Genomic DNA, 17,500 nt, shown 5'->3' on the forward strand with positions numbered 1-17,500 from the left:
GGAACCCCGGCCCCTTTTCCCTTGACACCATTATGTGTATATATGAATTCCACTGTAGAGGAACACTGTAAATAAATGCACCTTTTAAAGACACTAGTGGTCCGCGCGTGAGTCCGATCTACGAAACCTGACAGGTGCTCTCTGATGTATATGGGGGAAACGGGGTAGACTAATGTAGACAGGTTAAAATAACATATATACAGCATTGGGTAAGACAGATTGAATAACTCCCTTGGTCCGACATTTTCAAACACATCCACTGAATCTTATGGGCATCCTGGAACTACAACCCTGGGCAGCGTGGACGGAGGGACAGAGGAGGAGGCATAAGGACCTGTGAATCAAGAAATTGAACATCAGAACTCCTTGGGCTAAACTTTAGATGATATTAGTGTAATGTAGATTTGCTATCTCTCGCTTTTGATGTGAGAATAAAGTTATTTATACTGCAGGAGTGTTGATAGGAGTGTTTGAGTTACTTAGTTTATTTAGTTTCACTTTATGGAAGTCTCTGTGGGTCATCTTATGTAAATAGTCTTGTAGTGATCTGTTGAACTTGGTCTCATTTTCCCACAAAAAAAAAAATTAAAATTAAACTTACCTTGTATACTTACCTTGACCGTAATATTCCCTTCAATGAGAGGGATCTTGGTGTAGAAGGTGTGAGCTCCAATTGGAGTCTGATTTGCTTTTTTTTCTTCTTTGCCTGTGGGAAAATAGTTGTTTAAAACAAAAATTAGTTCATTGTAAATAACCTCTGGATCACTAATGAATACATTTGAAATAGAAAATACTATATCAGTGTATATATAAATATGTCTATTTCCTTAAAAAATACAATGCAATAAAGCAAATAAAAAGACCCGCCAGAGGACCAGTGGAGAACAAAGGTTTAAGGTACAGGAGTACATGAGTGGAGAACTATGGACCTCTATATGCCAGTGGACCTGAATCACATTAATGAAATAACAAAAACTCAGATTCCTAATACCTAACCCTAACCCCCTAACCCTAACCCTTTAGCGACCAGACTCAATCCCACATCCTAACCCTATAAAACTTAAAAACATGAATAAGAAAGTCACGAAAAAGACACAAAGAAAGATAAGACAAACAAAGAAGAAATGAGTGACACAAACAAGGAAAATCACGAAAAAACGGAAAGGATATAAAGGAAGGGGGTGCTATAAAAGAGAACATAAAGAACATAGGAGGGATGTCTTCAAAGCAGGGGGTGCCATATAAAGAAAAACAAAGATAATAAAATTAAAAAACGAAGAAAAAGACATGAAAGTCACGAAAAAACAAAGAAATAGAAAAAGTTAAAAGAAATGGGAAATTGAACAAAAAGGGAAGAGAGAAAGCCCAGAGTGGCAAAGAAAGATAGAAAAGTTAAAGAAAATCAGAAGAAGAAATGAAAACTGAAAAAAAAGGGTAATTTTTTGAACAGGGGGCACTGACCCCAATCCCATTGATGGACCGTTCACCTCAGGTTCTGGAAGGAAGGACAAGGAAGTCACGAAAAGAAAAACAGAAAGAAAAGCAAGTAAGAATTTTTAAGAAATACAAGTTGGAAACCCAAGAGTGGGAGGAGCAAAGAAAGAGCATAAAAGCCAAGACACACAGACAAGACAGAAGTCAAAGAGAGACAAGACAACACACGTTGGGCAAGCCTGAAGAAGGCAAAGAAATACTGAAACATTCATCATGAACGGCCCAATGATGTAAAATGCGCATACACCCAAGATGGGTAATTTTTTGAAACAGGGCAGGGCTATCACCACCGGGCCCCAGCGATGGCCTGTGCGCACGCCAGGCTGCCGGCTTGCTGGCGACCTGTTTATTTACACAAACTTCTATTAGCTACAATTCATTGGTTCCTTGTTACGCTTTTTCGGACACCAAACTTGGCAGGCACAAGGCTGCTGCTACCAACAAGACTTACATAGAATTTTGGGGTGTATTTTTTTTTTTATTGGGTAATTTGTTTATGTTGGACAAACATTTGGAAATGCATTAATCCACCAACTACATATATATATATTTCTTCAAGTCTGTACATTAAAAGTAAATACAAAAAAAAAAAAAAGGAGAAATAAAACCTGTTTCAAGCTTAAAAATGAGTGTGAGTATGCTTGTACCATCACACTCATTTGTTACTGGCTGCTGGTTCTCCACAAAAAAAACAAAATACCCCCCCCCCCCCCCCCCCCCCCCCCCCAAAAAAAAAGGCATCTCGTCCGATTGTAAAATAGTTTCAATTTTTGCAGCTCATGCATCAGGGGACGTTCAGTCAGAGTCGCACTCAAGCTGTTCTCTGTGTTTCATCTCCAAAAACTTTGCCATGTGCGCCAGTCGTGATGAACCTCGGTTAATCCACTCCTTATGTTCACTCTCCTGAAAGATAACCTGCATTAAGCTGCAGTCAATAATCTGCACTTCACACTTTTGCAGGACTCCGTTCAATTCAGCATTAAGGGTCTGTCCAAGCCTGTACTGGGTTAACTGAGGGTACGGCCACTTATTCAGGTAATGTTCTATGAAGTCTTTGTGAGGGCCCTCTGGAATGTCATCTGCAATGTTTTCCAAAGGTTTCCAAACCAAATGAATTAAAGGTAACCCAAAATAGACCGGCGTGTGATCATCCAAAAAGATCAAGAACCTTAGGCGGTTCTTTCTGCTGCGGAGCTCGCCTACGACACCAGGCTGGAACCGGTACTTGTTATCTTGACACTGAATCACCACACGGGCACCAACATACAGCTGCTCCACCTTTGCTGTGGTGTCAAAAGCAACGTGGTGTCCAGATACTAGACTCTTCCCTTTTTCTTCAAAACTGACTTTGTATTTTAACCGTCCGTCTTCCCTTGTAACTATCTCGACTATTTTCCCCTGTTGCCACCTCATAGGTCTTCTCCTAGCCAGAACTACCATGTTCAATTTGAGTTCATCCTTCTGTGCCTCAGGTCGGGCAGTTATTATTTCCTTGGAGGAATGGCCAAACACTGATGATATTATAACAGGAGCCACATCTGCCGCATTGGTGCTGGTGCTCGGAGGTGAAGCGGGTGGTGGTGTTCTGTCGCTCTCACTGCATTTGTTAATTCTTGCAGGTTTCTTATATTCAGGAAGTCTAGTCAACACTACCACTGGCTTTTTAAATGGTCTGGGACAGTCCAAGCCGTTTTGGCATAGTTTCCTCTTTCTGGCAGTTTCATTTACACAGCAAACTGAGTCATTTGGAGACTCAAAAATATGTTTTTCATCCTCACATTCATAATCCAACAGGTTTTCTTCTGTCTTCAAGGACTCCTCACATTCATAATCCAACAGGTTTTCTTCTGTCTTCAAGGACTCCTGAAGTAACAATGTTTTTGTCTCCAACTGATCCACAGTCATAATCATAGCCATGGCCACTGTTGTTGTATCCCGAATATCCACCTCAAAAATCACAAAGGTCTGGTCCTTTTTGTGAGCAGAAGCAATTAAAAGCTAAAAATCGGTCGCTCGAGCTAGCTAACTTCCTTTAGCACTGACAGGCTACGTACAAAAGGAAACAAAGAAACATACCGTTAAACTTCCTTTCAGATTTTGCATCGCAAAAGTATTTAAATTACACAAAACAACTCGCACTACGATTCTTTTTTGCTACTTAGACGTGTACGAAAATAGGAACCATTCCAAAATTTGCTTCCATACTTTGTGGCAACTAGGCCCCAAAACAAGTAGGTTGCCCGCGAGAATGACGCAGAATTGGGGTGTATTTCTTTTGACTTTGCAATATTAATATTGAGGTGACTGCTATTGTGACTTGGCAGTAAATATATAAAGATGAATTTAATTGAATTAATTTAAACAGAACTTGTCCCAGTACAGAACCCTGCAGAACTCCACAATTAACTTTGATGGGTGAAAAGGGCTTCTCATTTACATGAACAAACTGACTTCTATTAAATATGATTTAAACCACTGAAGCACAGCACCTTTAATACCTGTGGCATGCTCTAATCCCTGCAATAGATTATGGTTGTAAACAGTATCCAACACTGTACTGAGGTCTAACAAAAGTAAGGTTTTCAACTGAATTATAACTGTCAAGTTAATTAGTTGATAGCATAGATATGAAAATTGCCTACAGTATTCTACATCTGAATGACAAACTAACTATGACTATAACAAACAGGCATGTTCATTATACCAGACAGAAAGGCCATTCATGACTACATGTTAATCATGCCCCTTTAAATCAAACCCAGCCTTTCATGCTTTTGGAGTAGTTTTGGAGTCACTCTTTCTTATCATGATTTTATTAAAAATATATATATATACTGAATTTAATTGAATTGAAAGCCTTTATTGTCATTATACATGGTATAGCTGTCATGGCCCGTGGAAATGGGATGGACTCAAGTGCAGTTTCAAACCCGGAGGCCAGAGGTGTGGTGTAACGAAAAGAGACTTTATTACAATGCTCAGAGGCTAACAGAAATTGCAGACTAGAATTAATGAACATAAACTAGATGTCTGAGGCGAGAGAAAAATACTGTGACTATAACTAGATGGCAGGGATAATTGGGTGCAGGTACTGGGCAGGGGAAACTGTGGCGGGCCAGGGCACTGAAACAGAGGAGAGAGTAGTCAGGGGAATCCCACAGAGGGCTGCGAGTGAATCCAAGGAGAATACACTGAGCTGTCTTACAAGCTTGCAGGTGGGGGTTGCGTGGAGGGGGGAGGCAGGAGAGGTCCAGATGGGTGCTGCATGCAATGCAGGGAGGCAGGCAGAAGAGAACGGCAGTTCCAAAATGGGGAAGGATTACCGGCGGCTGCAAACTTGTATCCAGGAGAGCTTGGTAGGTGGGTTTCAGAGGCTGACGAGAAAACAGAGGAAATAAGATTAATACACACGATGAGTCACCAAGGAACAGACGTGAGGCCGAAAACTGACTAAAGTTGGCAGATAATCTGGCGAAGACCAGTTGAGTGCGCCGGTCATAAATACTGCTGGTACGATTGCCATCAGGTGAGGAACAACAAAGACTCCACCCAGTGGGGAGGAGCCGATGCTGTGGGAAACCACCCAGACCACGACAATAGCGAAATTGGAAACAGCTCTATAAAAGTGCACATGTGCTTTATAGCACATTATAAAAACTATACAATAATTTAACTATACACTTACTATAAATATAAATACACAGTACAGTGCTGACACAGAGACAGACAGGCAGAGAATTGATGATATTTCAGTGCAGATTACTTAATGCAAGTTTGAGTTGACTATGGTAATGGCTTTGGTGAAGAAGATATCCCTGGTCCAATTCAATTTAAAAAAAAAAAACCTCAGTCTGACAATCTGATGTTACATAAACTCGAGACTCAGCAAAAGCAGCCGACTCAGATGTACAGGTCTACCCTCTTTACCCTACTGGTTCATGATTAACTAATGGAACAAAGTTTAGACAAACAGTAATTTGAGCTCAGTACAGTTTGTCTTCTGATCAGTTATCTATCTGTTAACCTTTGTGTACATTTGTGGTTTTAGCAGAGGATAAAAGTCCAGCTTGAGTGTGCTCATCTCCATTTTTGCTGTTCGTTGCATTGACATAAAACCAAAACATGAAGGCTTATCTGCTCCTGCTTCTACTGATACCTCTCTGCTCAGGTAACTAAACTGAACGCTGAAAGTAGGACAATATTCTTAATCTCAAGTTGGTCGAAACAAATTACTAGCAATGTGCTAGTAATTTGTTGAAAATAATACTGAAAATAATCATCACCTCTGAGTCTGGATACTTGTTAGAGAACCTTTATTTATATCTTAATTGGTGTTTTAAGCCTTATATAATGTTTAGTCTAAATATGACTCACTTTGACATCATTGAACTAGCCTAATAATCATTCTGTTAGTCTCAAATTACAATATTTTAAAAGCTTTGACTGTTGTGCAGGTGCTATAAATTATTGTACATTCTGGGTAATATTTTACCCATATCTGTTCAGACAGACTTTTGCTCCACCAGCATGTGCGAAATCAAGAAAAAGCATTCTTAGTGTAAATGCCAAAAACGCAGTCAAACGTTGTCAAGAACATGCCAAATCCTAGCCGTTTAGAAATATTGGCCAATTAGAAGTCTAGAAGCCTGGGAGGGAACAAGTAAACAGGGTTTTATGCAACCTTCAGTACTTCTGAAAAGTTTTTGTGTTTTTCTGTAAGGACAGATAATTTTGTGTTACTTTAAACTGTCTTCATCATTTCAAATGTTAACATTTAAACATTATTTTAGCATATATAAATGTAATTTTAAAACAAATTACAATCATTCAAAACCGGAGAAGCCACGTCTGAAGTTCACTGTGACGCCTCTCTCTGTGTAAATGGAGAGTTGGTAACTGCATGTGTAAGTGTGTAAAAACTGCAGATAGTCAGATTAACAGCAACAGTATTTTGTCTCTCTCCAGCATTTTAGAAATTTATCTCATGTAAACAACACCGTGGCACACAGCGTGACGTCAAAACAGGTGCACACCTTTGACGTGACTAAATCTCTGTTTTCCTCATCCACAGGTAAACGTAAAAACTGAGTTTTTGAAAATCTCTACTCTGGCAGGAGCTTTAAAAAATCTCAGTTGTCAGTGATCAAAAACATCATTTACACGTGGACAAAAGATCCAAACGCATAGAAAAAGCTGCGTTTGAAAAGTTTTCGTGTATGTGTGGACGTAGCCTTAATGAAAACAATTAAACACAACCCTAACCTGCTTTTGTTGCAGCTGAGCAGTTTTACATCGAGTGTTATGGTCAGGACTTCCTGATGGTCAACAACCAGCTGCTGCAGTGCACCGGCAAAGTCCAACAAGCTTGTTACACCAGAGGTGAGTCCTCCAGGACAGGGGTGTGTTCAGCTGTGTCTCCTTGTTTTTCAATCCAACAAGTTGAGATTGGAATTTAATGTTAATTCCTAATATAAAAAACAGATACTGACAATTAAAAATCTAAATCCTTCCCCAGAAATTTGGATTTTTATGTTCATCGAAGTGAAGGTTTTCAGTCATCCAGGTTATCGTAGTCTAAGGAGCTTGGAAAGAAAAGCGTCTGGACTTATTAAACCATTTAAAGCCGGTCAGAGCGGGCACGCTCCGTTTTGTGTAACTACTTTTAAATCCCTGTAGAACCGGAACCGCGTAAGCTAGCGCAATATTTTTTTTTGCATATGAAACCGGAGGAGTTGTACTTACATCTTATGCCATCAGCTTGTCCTAGGTCATGGTTTCCTTCCACATATAGCTTTGCAAAAATTGCATAAAAAGCGCTTGCAGGAACAAAAACATAATATTCCAGAAACACGCTTTGCCGATCCGATCAGCTGTTCGTAACACTTCCCACATTGAATAAGACGTCAGCACAAACAATCGCATGTCCGCCATTTCCTGCCAAAAATCGTAAGTGACGTCATTTTTGCGGAAAATGTAGTTTTTTACTTGTAGGCCTTAAAAGCCTATACTGGTGTTTTTATAAGTCATGTTTGACTCTATACTTTTCTGTGTCGTTTCTGGGATGCTTAGAACTCGAATTGCACTGCTGGAAAAAGTTTGTTTTGATGCACATGCTGTTTTCTTTGCAAATTTGCATCATAGGATTGTTTTTCATTTTCCTGCAGTATATAAAAATTGCTGTATCTCCAAAATAAAACTATGAAGACACTCAAAATAAATTTCCTGTTGTTGTAAACTATTTTTTGCAACTTTTTTGTATTTAAAGTTTTGAAGGATAAGCCTCTTCAATTTCTCCAAGTAGAAATATATGTAAAAACAAAACAAAAACGATTTTCAATTTTTTTTGTAGTTTATTGCACTTTTTTGCAATTAATGTAGTTACTATGGACTTAATGCATACTTATTATTAGAATATGGGCTATAACAGTTGTATTGATGTATAGCAACTTGAAATGCTCCTAAAAAATGGCACTACAACATGTAAAAATATAATATAAGCTCTGTGGGACTTGGTTCTATGGTAGGTCTTAAAGGGTTAAGTGGCTTGAAGACATTTCACCTCTCATCCAAGAAGCTTCTTCAGTTCTAAGGGTCAAATGGTGGAGAGTCCCAGATTTAAACCCAGTGGGAGTTTCCCCCCAAAGAGGGACAAAAAGGACCCCCTGATGATCCTCTACCTAATCACATGAGCCAAGGTGTGAAAACGGGTGTGGGTCACAATCAACCAGGGTTTCGGGTGAGCTCATTGTGAAACCTGGCCCCACCCTGTCATGTGACAAGACTCAGCAGTCCATCTGCATCCAAAGGACAAAGGTCACTCTTTCAAGGATGCCAATGTTCACATTTTGAACAGAGAGGACAGATGGTTTGAAAGAGGAGTGAAAGAAGCCATTTATGTCCACTGTTGTCATGAGTCGCTGTGTGACAGGCAGGAGTTGGACCCAAAGTGCAGGTACTCAGGCATGAGGTTTAAACACAAAGAACTCAGCTTTATTTGCTGGCAGGGTAAAGTCATAAAAAAAGCAAACTAAACTAAACTGGAAACTCATAAACTAAACTCACAGTGAGACACAGGGAGATCCACATAGCATGAGGGACGACATGACACTGACTCAGAGAAACACAGGGTTTAAATACACTGGGAAGTAACGAGGGCAATGAGACACAGAAGAAGAGCACAGCTGGGGGAAATCAGAACTGACGAGACAAGGAAGCATAACCTGAGCACACTGAGATAAGACAGAGACCTTCAAAGTAAAACAGGAAACACATAACACAGACTGAACAAAAGACACAGACTCACATGCAGGTACTACAACAGAGGGAACAGAGACGTGGGACCAGGGCAGACACAGACACTGACTGGACACGGGGATTTAGCGGACAGGGGAGACAGTAACTAAGGATTACACAGAGACAAACCATAAGACATAACTCTAACAAAGAAACCAAAGCATAGAAATGATAAATAATATATAAACTCAAAACCCTGGGTCAACGACCCAGGCATCCTAACAACTGCGAGCGACCATCTTTGAACAGAGGCGGTGGCTTACGACACCAACTGTCTGCCATCTACAATCCAGTTTTGAGATCCTTCCCAGACGCCTTAACGCCCACTCACACCCTGGGCCATCTGACCTCAGGAAATCACATCACAACTGATTTGTGAATCACAAGTTCTCAAAAACTCAGTGTCAGACATGGAGACATGACTGACTGGGGAGACAGAGGGAACATGAAGGGTGACAAGTCATGAAATGTGGAGCAAAAGGGAAAGTAACAGAAATTTAAAGCCTAGGAACTAAGAATATAAACAGAGCAGGAAACAATAAAGAGAACCAAAACCATGAAGAACAACAAATCCAAGAATATTACCTAAAGTTTAATTACATCCACACCCAGTATATGACAATACTAAGTCAGTTAATAAGTCTGTTGTAGTGAATGCACTGGTATGTTTCCTGTCTGCAGATAATGGAGATAAAGGGTGCACGCGGCTGGAGTTCTGCTCTCGACCTGGCTGGACCTGCTGTCACACCAACCGCTGCAATGCCTGATCCAATCACAGACCAGGAAACTGACATCATCACACCACACGATGTGAAACAAAGCTGTCCAGCAGAGTTCAAATAAAACAGTGTGCCATATATCTGAGCTCAGTGTTTAAAAATCAATATTTAGTTTTCTGACTTGTAACATCCCTGAAATAAAATCTGTGAAATCATGTCTCAGTGGAATTATATTCAGAAGTGAATTAAAAGCCATTTGCTATAATAGTACTAATAATCAGAGTAGAACAAAGATATCCCCTCCTTATCTGCTCACTTCCACATCACTCATCCAGTGACTCATTAAACTACCTGGCAGCACAGCAGTGGGAGTCGTATTCTCAACATCAAAATTAGAAGAAAAAACATTACATTAAAAAACCTACATTAAAAATTGCTGTTAAATAATTTTCCAAATTATTGTGGCTATGATTGTGTAAAATCATGTTTATCTATGAAAGGGCAAAAAAAATAATATACAAAAAGGACAGGCCACATATACTGTAAAATCGAATTAGTTCCCAAAACTCAAAAAAACGATGCAAAGTCGGTGCCTCAAAAAAACTTAGTAAAGCTTACTTAAGATGTCTATGTTAGGACAACGTATTCATTGCAAGTATGCACTACTAAGGATAACTTGACTTTTATGACTGTGCAATACTAATTGTTTACCCACTGACAAATATTTCAAGTTCTACTAAATTAAAAAAAAAAAGAATTTGTGGTAACTTCCCTTTAAAAAAAACAGATTATGTTTTATCATTTATAGAAATATAACACTGTATGCAAGTATGATTCAAAAAGAATAATTAGCAACACTTCTTGTAATGGTGTCAAAATCAGCCCAACTTTTATTTTCAACATAGTGGACACTGTTCTGCTAAACAACAACAGTTATATTGTCATCACTGTTTATAATCTTACAATGAGTCTCAGAGTCCATTATTCTGAAACTAAGTTTAGGCTTTCCACAACTTTATTTTACAAGTTACGTTACTAACATAATCAAAATAAAAAGTATTTGTTGTTCAGTCCAAAGTGCAGTCTCTAGATCAAACAACACATTTGTTTTCCACTCAAACACAGAAGCTGGTATGTTGTAATATTTTAAGGATGGTTTGTTTCCAGTCCAGGCATTACTGCCTGAATGACTGTCATGGATTTAGGTGATCCAAATGTAAGTACAGAAGAAAGTCCTTAACCCTTTCACCATAGTGGTTACTACAGTGGACAGCTATCCAAAGGCTGTTTGCTTGTATTTGTGTCAGTGTTGATGGTATACTTACATGTAAACCACTACATTGGATGCTGATGTGTCACTCCATGCCCTGCCACCCACTGGCTGTTTAATGTTACTACAGATGTATGACGTGTTTCATTGTAATTATTGTAGTATGAATGAATGCATTAATTATGACAACCTCAATCAGGATTTTTATTCATCTTTTCATGCCTACAGATGAATAAAAATACTTAAGCAAAAAATCCTAATAAAACCATTGTTTTAAAATCTAATTAGTTCGCGGAACTCAAAAAACCTATGCAAACTCATTGCCTCAAAAAAACTGAGTAAAGTTTACTTAAGATGACTAAGTTAAGGCAACTTATTCACTTTGAGTACAGAGTAAAAACTAGGGCTGGGTATCGTCACTGATTTCTAGAATCGATTCAATTCCGATTCACAAGGTCCCGAATCGATTCGATCCACGATTCGATTTAATTCGATTTAATTCGATTTGATTTAAATCTGGGAAATTTTGACAGTCAGAAATATTATAATTCAGATCAGTACATTTACATATTTTTGTATCAATAAAACGGAAGCTGACACACGCAAGACTTTATCAAAGGTGTAAGGATCACAGCAGATGCCTTTGTGTCAAAGTAGCTGAAGATAAAACACAGAAAAACATGAAGGTGATTTTCCTGGCCTGGGATTTTATAAAAATATTCTGCAGTACATCAAAAACGAAAGAAAACGATTAATCAACATATGAACATTACCTCTGAAGTTACAGCGGTTTTATTAGAGACACGGTTAAGCGTTTTACATTTTGAATAATTTTCAATTCAATTCAATTCAATTCAATTTTATTTATATAGCGCCAAATCACAACATAAGTCACCTCAAGGCGCTTCATAGATACAGAGAAAAACCCAACAATCATATGACCCCCTATGAGCAAGCACTTTGGCAACAGTGGGAAGGAAAAACTCCCTTTTAACAGGAAGAAACCTCCGGCAGAACCAGGCTCAGGGAGGGGCGGGGCCATCTGCTGTGATTGGTTGGGGTGAGAGAAGGAAGACAGGATAAAAGACATGCTGTGAAAGAGAGACAGAGATTAATAACAGATATGATTCAATGCAGAGAGGTCTGTTAATACATAGTGAGCGAGAAAGGTGACTGGAAAGGAAAAACTCAATGCATCATGGGAATCCCCCGGCAGCCTATGTCTATTGCAGCATAACTAAGGGAGGATTCAGGGTCACCTGGTCCAGCCCTAACTATATGCTTTAGCAAAAAGGAAAGTTTTAAGCCTAATCTTGAAAGTAGAGATAGTGTCTGTCTCCTGAATCCAAACTGGAAGCTGGTTCCACAGAAGAGGGGCCTGAAAACTGAAGGCTCTCCCTCCCATTCTACTTTTAAATACTCTAGGAACAACAAGTAGGCCTGCAGCGAGAGCGAAGTGCTCTAATAGGGTGATATGGTACTACAAGGTCATTAAGATAAGATGGGGCCTGATTATTTAAGACCTTGTATGTGAGGAGCAGGATTTCGAATTCAATTCTGGATTTAACAGGAAGCCAATGAAGGGAAGCCAAAACAGGAGAAATATGCTCTCTCTTTCTAGTCCCTGTCAGTACTCTTGCTGCAGCATTTTGGATTAGCTGAAGGCTTTTCAGTGAGTTTTTTGGACATCCTGATAATAATGAATTGCAGTCGTCCAGCCTGGAAGTAATAAATGCATGAACTAGTTTTTCAGCATCACTCTGAGACAGGATATTTCTAATTTTAGAGATGTTGCGCAAATGGAAGAACGCAGTCTTACATATTTGTTTAATATGTGCATTGAAGGACATGTCCTGGTCAAAAATGACTCCAAGGTTCCTCACAGCGTTACTGGAGGCCAAGGTAATGCCATCCAGAGTAAGAATCTGGTTAGATACCATATTTCTAGGCCTTTCAGGGCCGAGTACAATAACCTCAGTTTTATCTGAATTAAGAAGCAGAAAGTTAGCGGCCATCCAGGTCTTTATGTCTTTAAGACATTCCTGCAGTTTAACTCATTGGTGTGTGTTATCTGGCTTCATGGACAGATAGAGCTGGGTGTCATCTGCATAGCAGTGAAAATGTATGCTATGTCTTCTAATGATACTGCCTAAGGGAAGCATGTATAATGTAAACAGAATTGGTCCTAGCACTGAACCCTGTGGAACTCCATAATTAACCTCAGTGTGTGAAGAGGACTCTCCATTTACATGAACAAATTGGAGTCTATTAGATAGATATGATACAAACCACTGCAGCACAGTACCTGTAATACCTACAGCATGTTCTAATCGCTCTAATAGGATATTATGGTCGACAGTATCGAATGCTGCACTAAGGTCTAGCAGGACAAGCACAGAGATGAGTCCACTGTCAGAGGCCATAAGAAGATCATTTGTAACCTTCACTAAAGCTGTTTCTGTGCTGTGATGAGCTCTGAAACCTGACTGAAACTCTTCAAATAAACCATTCCTCTGCAGATGATCTGTTAGCTGTTTGACAACTGCTCTTTCAAGGATTTTTGATATGAAAGGAAGGTTGGAGATTGGCATATAATTAGCTAAGACTGCTGGGTCTAGAGATGGCTTTTTGAGTAAAGGTTTAACTACAGCCAGCTTGAAGGCCTGTGGTACATAGCCGATCATTAGAGATAGGTTGATCATATTTAAGATCGAAGAATTAATTAATGGCAGGACTTCTTTGAGCAGTTTTGTAGGAATGGGGTCTAAAAGACACGTTGATGGTTTGGAGGAAGTAATTATTGAAGTTAACTCAGAAAGATCAATTAGAGAAAAAGAGTCTAACTTAACATCAATGGTACTAAGAGTAGCTGTAGATAATATTACATCTGTGGGATGATTACTGGTAATTTTTTCTCTAATGATAAAAATTTTATTTGTGAAGAAGTTCATGAAGTCATTACTAGTTAACGTTAAAGGGATTGTTGGCTCAAAAGAGCTCTGACTTTTTGTCAGACTGGCTACAGTGCTGAAGAGAAACCTGGGGTTGTTCTTATTTTCTTCAATCAGTGATGAATAGTAAGATGTTCTGGCTTTGCGGAGGGCTTTCTTATAAAGCAGCAAACTATTTCTCCAGGCTAAATGATGATCCTCTAAATTTGTGACACGCCATTTCCTCTCCAGATTACGAGTCATCTGCTTTAGGGTACGTGTTTGAGAATTATACCACAGAGTCAGGTACTTCTGATTAGAGACCTTAGTTTTCACAGGAGCTACAGTATCCAGAGTCGTACGTAGTGAGGAGGTGAAATTATTAACAAGATAATCGACCTCTGTTGGAGTAGCGTTCAGATAGCTGCTCTGCTCTATGTTGGTACAGGGCATTGAAGATGATAACAGTGGGTGGATTATATTCTTAAACTTAGTTACAGCGCTTTCAGAAAGACATCTACTTTGATAAAGTCTACTCTCCACCGCTGTGTAATCAATTATTGTAAATGTAAATGTTATCAGGAAATGATCAGACAGGAGAGGGTTTTCAGGAAACACTGTTAAATGTTCAGTTTCTATGCCATATGTTAAAACAAGATCTAGAGTGTGATTAAAGTGGTGGGTGGGTTCTTTTACATTTTGAGAGAAACCAATTGAGTCTAATAACAGATTAAATGCCATGTTGAGGCTGTCATTTTTAGCATCTACATGGATGTTAAAATCACCCACAATAATTATTTTATCTGAGCTCAGAACTAAATTAGATATAAAGTCTGAGAAATCAGACAGAAACTCTGTGTAAGGCCCAGGTGGACGATAGATGATAACAAGTAAGACTGGTTTCTGAGTTTTACAGCTGGGGTGGACGAGGCTAAGCATCAGGCTTTCAAATGAATTAAAAGTCTGTCTTGGTCTTTCATTAATTAATAGGCTGGTGTGAAAAATTGCTGCCACACCTCCCCCTCGGCCTGTGCTTCGAGATTTCTGGTAGTTAGAATGACTCGGGGGTGTTGATTCATTTAAACTAATATAATCATCCTGCTGCAACCAGGTTTCTGTAAGGCAGAGTAAATCAATTTGTTGATCAGTTATTAAGTCATGTACTAACAGAGACTTGGAGGAGAGAGACCTAATATTTAATAATCCAGATTTCACTGTTTTACTCTTTGGTTCAGATGTGGATACTTTATTGTTCTTTCTTTGTAATTGTTTATGTTTAAGTTGTTTGTTGCTGGTTTTTAGTTTGTTTTTTGTCTGTTTGGGAGCTGACACAGTCTCTATGGAGATGGGTTTTTGGGGGGGTAGCAGGAGGAGAGAAGCTGCAGAGAGGCGTGTAAGACTGCAACTCTGCTTCCTGGTCCCAACTCTGGATAGTCATATTTTGGGGGGTTTAATAAATGTGTCCATATTTCTAGAAATGAGAGCTGCTCCATCCAAAGTGGGATGGATGCCGTCTCTCCTAACAAGACCAGGTTTCCTCCAGAAGGTTTGCCAATTATCTATGAAGCCCACATCGTTTCTGGGACACCACTCAGACAGCCAGCAATTTAAGGAGAACATGCGGCTAAACATGTCACTCCTGGTCTGAATGGGGAGGGGACCAGAGAAAGCTACAGAGTCACAGCAGCATTTGCAGAACTAATTTTAAAAAGTTTAAATTTGTTCAGTATTGAACAGCAGAAATGAGGTTTTCTTTTCGGAAGAATGTAAAAGGGAAAAAAAACAGCGGCTGACAGTGCTGTAAACAACAGTAGACTGGTGCGTAACAAGCAAGCGAATAATGAAGAAAGGGAATCTGTTCTTTAAGTACAGAGAGAGAGAGAGAGAGAGAGAGAGCGCTGTGCATCGCGGTGGAAGCAAAACAGTAAAAGTCGGAGTGAATTCATGATGATGTTTATGTGAATCTTCTTTTGCTGCTGGTTCGGTCAATATTGTTTGGAGAGAGATCAAACTAACAGCTTTAGAATCGGCTCATAAAGGGCGTGAACACAAAGCGTGGACCCACCGACAGATCAGAATCAGCGAGCTGTTGGCTTTCAGCCCCGACCGTGAGAAAGGCGACATCTAACTGATTCTGATCCGCGGGTCGCGCTGTGTGTTTAAGTCTATGTGCAGAATCCGTGTACCTGCTCTCATTTACTGTCTTAACTGTTTGGTGGTTCTTGAAATTTTGTGAGATGTCACCAGAGATTCTGGCATTTCGGACAAAATAAATTTATATTAAAAAATCGATTCACTGTATGTACTCCGACTTGTACATCCCAGTTCTTCTCACTTCCTGCAAAAATGGTCAATCAAATGAAGGCCAAGGAGCTTATGTTTGATTATATTTTTCCCCTCTTTTCCCCTGTCTGTGGCTACTCTTCGTGCCTCCATGTTTGTGTATGACAGCACCTCTTCTATTATACTATCAGACATGAACATCTTCCATGCATTTACTGGGGAGAAAGTACTAAACCCAACTGCAAGCCCTGGCTGACTAATTCAGAATATTGTGGCTAGAGCAGTAAGAGGGGCTCATTCTGTTAGACTCAATATCCATTTTCTCTTCAGAGGACTCATCGGAGGACTCCTCTGTATCTGACTGGCCTTGTTAAGTGGGGGGGGGGGGGGGGGGGGGGGGGGACAGTAGTCTGGGTCCTCTATAGCTGAGATGTCAGATTCTGAGTCAGTGCCTCTGATGGGCTCTTCGTCCCATCCGTCCTGGATCATTTGTAAGTCCACAGGGATCCTTGCTGGCCTCATAGCAACCATGCTACTTTAAATATTAAAAAAAAAAACATCAGAAAGGACAATGTTTGAAATGCACAGGAAACTATAAACAGGGCTGCACATAAATGATCCGCAGGTGCGCATTTGCAGAACCAGATAAGAAGTTGGAATGCGCGTTTGCGAACATAAGAGGAGGACAGACATTTGTTCAGAACTCTTAAAGATGTCGAATAAGCAAGCTCCGTAGGCAATTACTTTGGTGTTCCTCCACAACAAAAGAAGCGCCTATTCTCTGAATTTCCGGGAATACTTTTATTTTGACAGCGAATGCACACCTGCAGACCACTTATGTGCAGCCCTGACTATAAATCACGTATGTTACTGTGTAAAAATTAATTCTTGATCCATCAGAAGTGTAAGTGGGTCAGTGAGAGCTGCTAAGAATGAAAGTTTCATAGAAGATTCCATAGGAACTGCCTGGGGTCATTTTTGACCCCGCTTGTGGAAGAGTGGGGTAGTGATCCAAAAACTGCATTTTTTTAAAATTAATGAAAAAATAAATAAAAATGCAAATGGCCTCATGTTACAAACATGTTTTGTGAGGAATACCTCGAATATGAATATATTACAACTTTGCATTTTAAAGATTTTGAAGAAAAACAACCCCTGGGGTCATTTTTGACCCCACGTGTGCATCTAAGGGTTAAGGATGGCTTGTTTCCAGTCCAGGCATTACTGCCTGAATGACTATCATGGATCGAGGTGATCCAAATGTAAGTGCAGAAGAAAGTCTTTAACTTCCCTTAAGTGCAGTGGCAGTGAACGTGGGTTGGAGATGCAATGAGCTTGAACCTGCAGGCGACCATCTCCACTAACCACACCATCTATTCAATTCAATTTTATTTTATTTATATAGCACCAAATCACAACAGCAGTCGCCTCAAGGTGCTTTACATTGTACAGTAGATCCTACAATAATACATACAGAGAAAAACCCAACAATCATATGACCCCTTAGGAGC

The 17,500-nt window shown here is 39.6% G+C and overlaps 2 protein-coding genes across 2 annotated transcripts; one reads left to right on the top strand and one right to left on the bottom strand.

Annotated features, from left to right (window-relative positions):
• Positions 1 to 2,237: 2,237 nt before the first annotated feature.
• Positions 2,238 to 3,731, bottom strand: LOC143421719 (histone-lysine N-methyltransferase SETDB1-B-like). Its single transcript, XM_076891341.1, has 2 exons — positions 3,571 to 3,731; positions 2,238 to 3,416 (listed from the first exon to the last, which is right to left on the bottom strand). The coding sequence occupies exon 2, from the start codon at positions 3,409 to 3,411 to the stop codon at positions 2,290 to 2,292; it is 1,122 nt and encodes a 373-aa protein (XP_076747456.1). The 5' UTR covers positions 3,412 to 3,416; positions 3,571 to 3,731; the 3' UTR covers positions 2,238 to 2,289.
• A 1,771-nt stretch (positions 3,732 to 5,502) lies between these two features.
• LOC143421834 (uncharacterized) lies at positions 5,503 to 9,723 on the top strand. The gene is made up of 3 exons (XM_076891942.1): positions 5,503 to 5,662; positions 6,772 to 6,873; positions 9,469 to 9,723. Exons 1-3 carry the CDS (start codon positions 5,617 to 5,619, stop codon positions 9,552 to 9,554), a joined length of 234 nt encoding a protein of 77 aa, XP_076748057.1. The 5' UTR covers positions 5,503 to 5,616; the 3' UTR covers positions 9,555 to 9,723.
• The last annotated feature ends 7,777 nt before the right edge of the window (positions 9,724 to 17,500 follow it).

This window comes from Maylandia zebra, linkage group LG13, assembly GCF_041146795.1.
Source record: "Maylandia zebra isolate NMK-2024a linkage group LG13, Mzebra_GT3a, whole genome shotgun sequence".
Lineage (NCBI taxonomy): Eukaryota > Metazoa > Chordata > Actinopteri > Cichliformes > Cichlidae > Maylandia > Maylandia zebra.

Coding starts and splice junctions, on each gene's coding strand:
- LOC143421719 (XM_076891341.1), bottom strand. CDS start 3,411: ATGGCTATGATTATGACTGTGGATCAGTTGGAGACAAAAACATTGTTA.
- LOC143421834 (XM_076891942.1), top strand. CDS start 5,617: ATGAAGGCTTATCTGCTCCTGCTTCTACTGATACCTCTCTGCTCAG. Junction 5,663..6,771: donor ACTGATACCTCTCTGCTCAG/GTAACTAAACTG, acceptor CTTTTGTTGCAG/CTGAGCAGTTTTACATCGAG. Junction 6,874..9,468: donor ACAAGCTTGTTACACCAGAG/GTGAGTCCTCCA, acceptor TCCTGTCTGCAG/ATAATGGAGATAAAGGGTGC.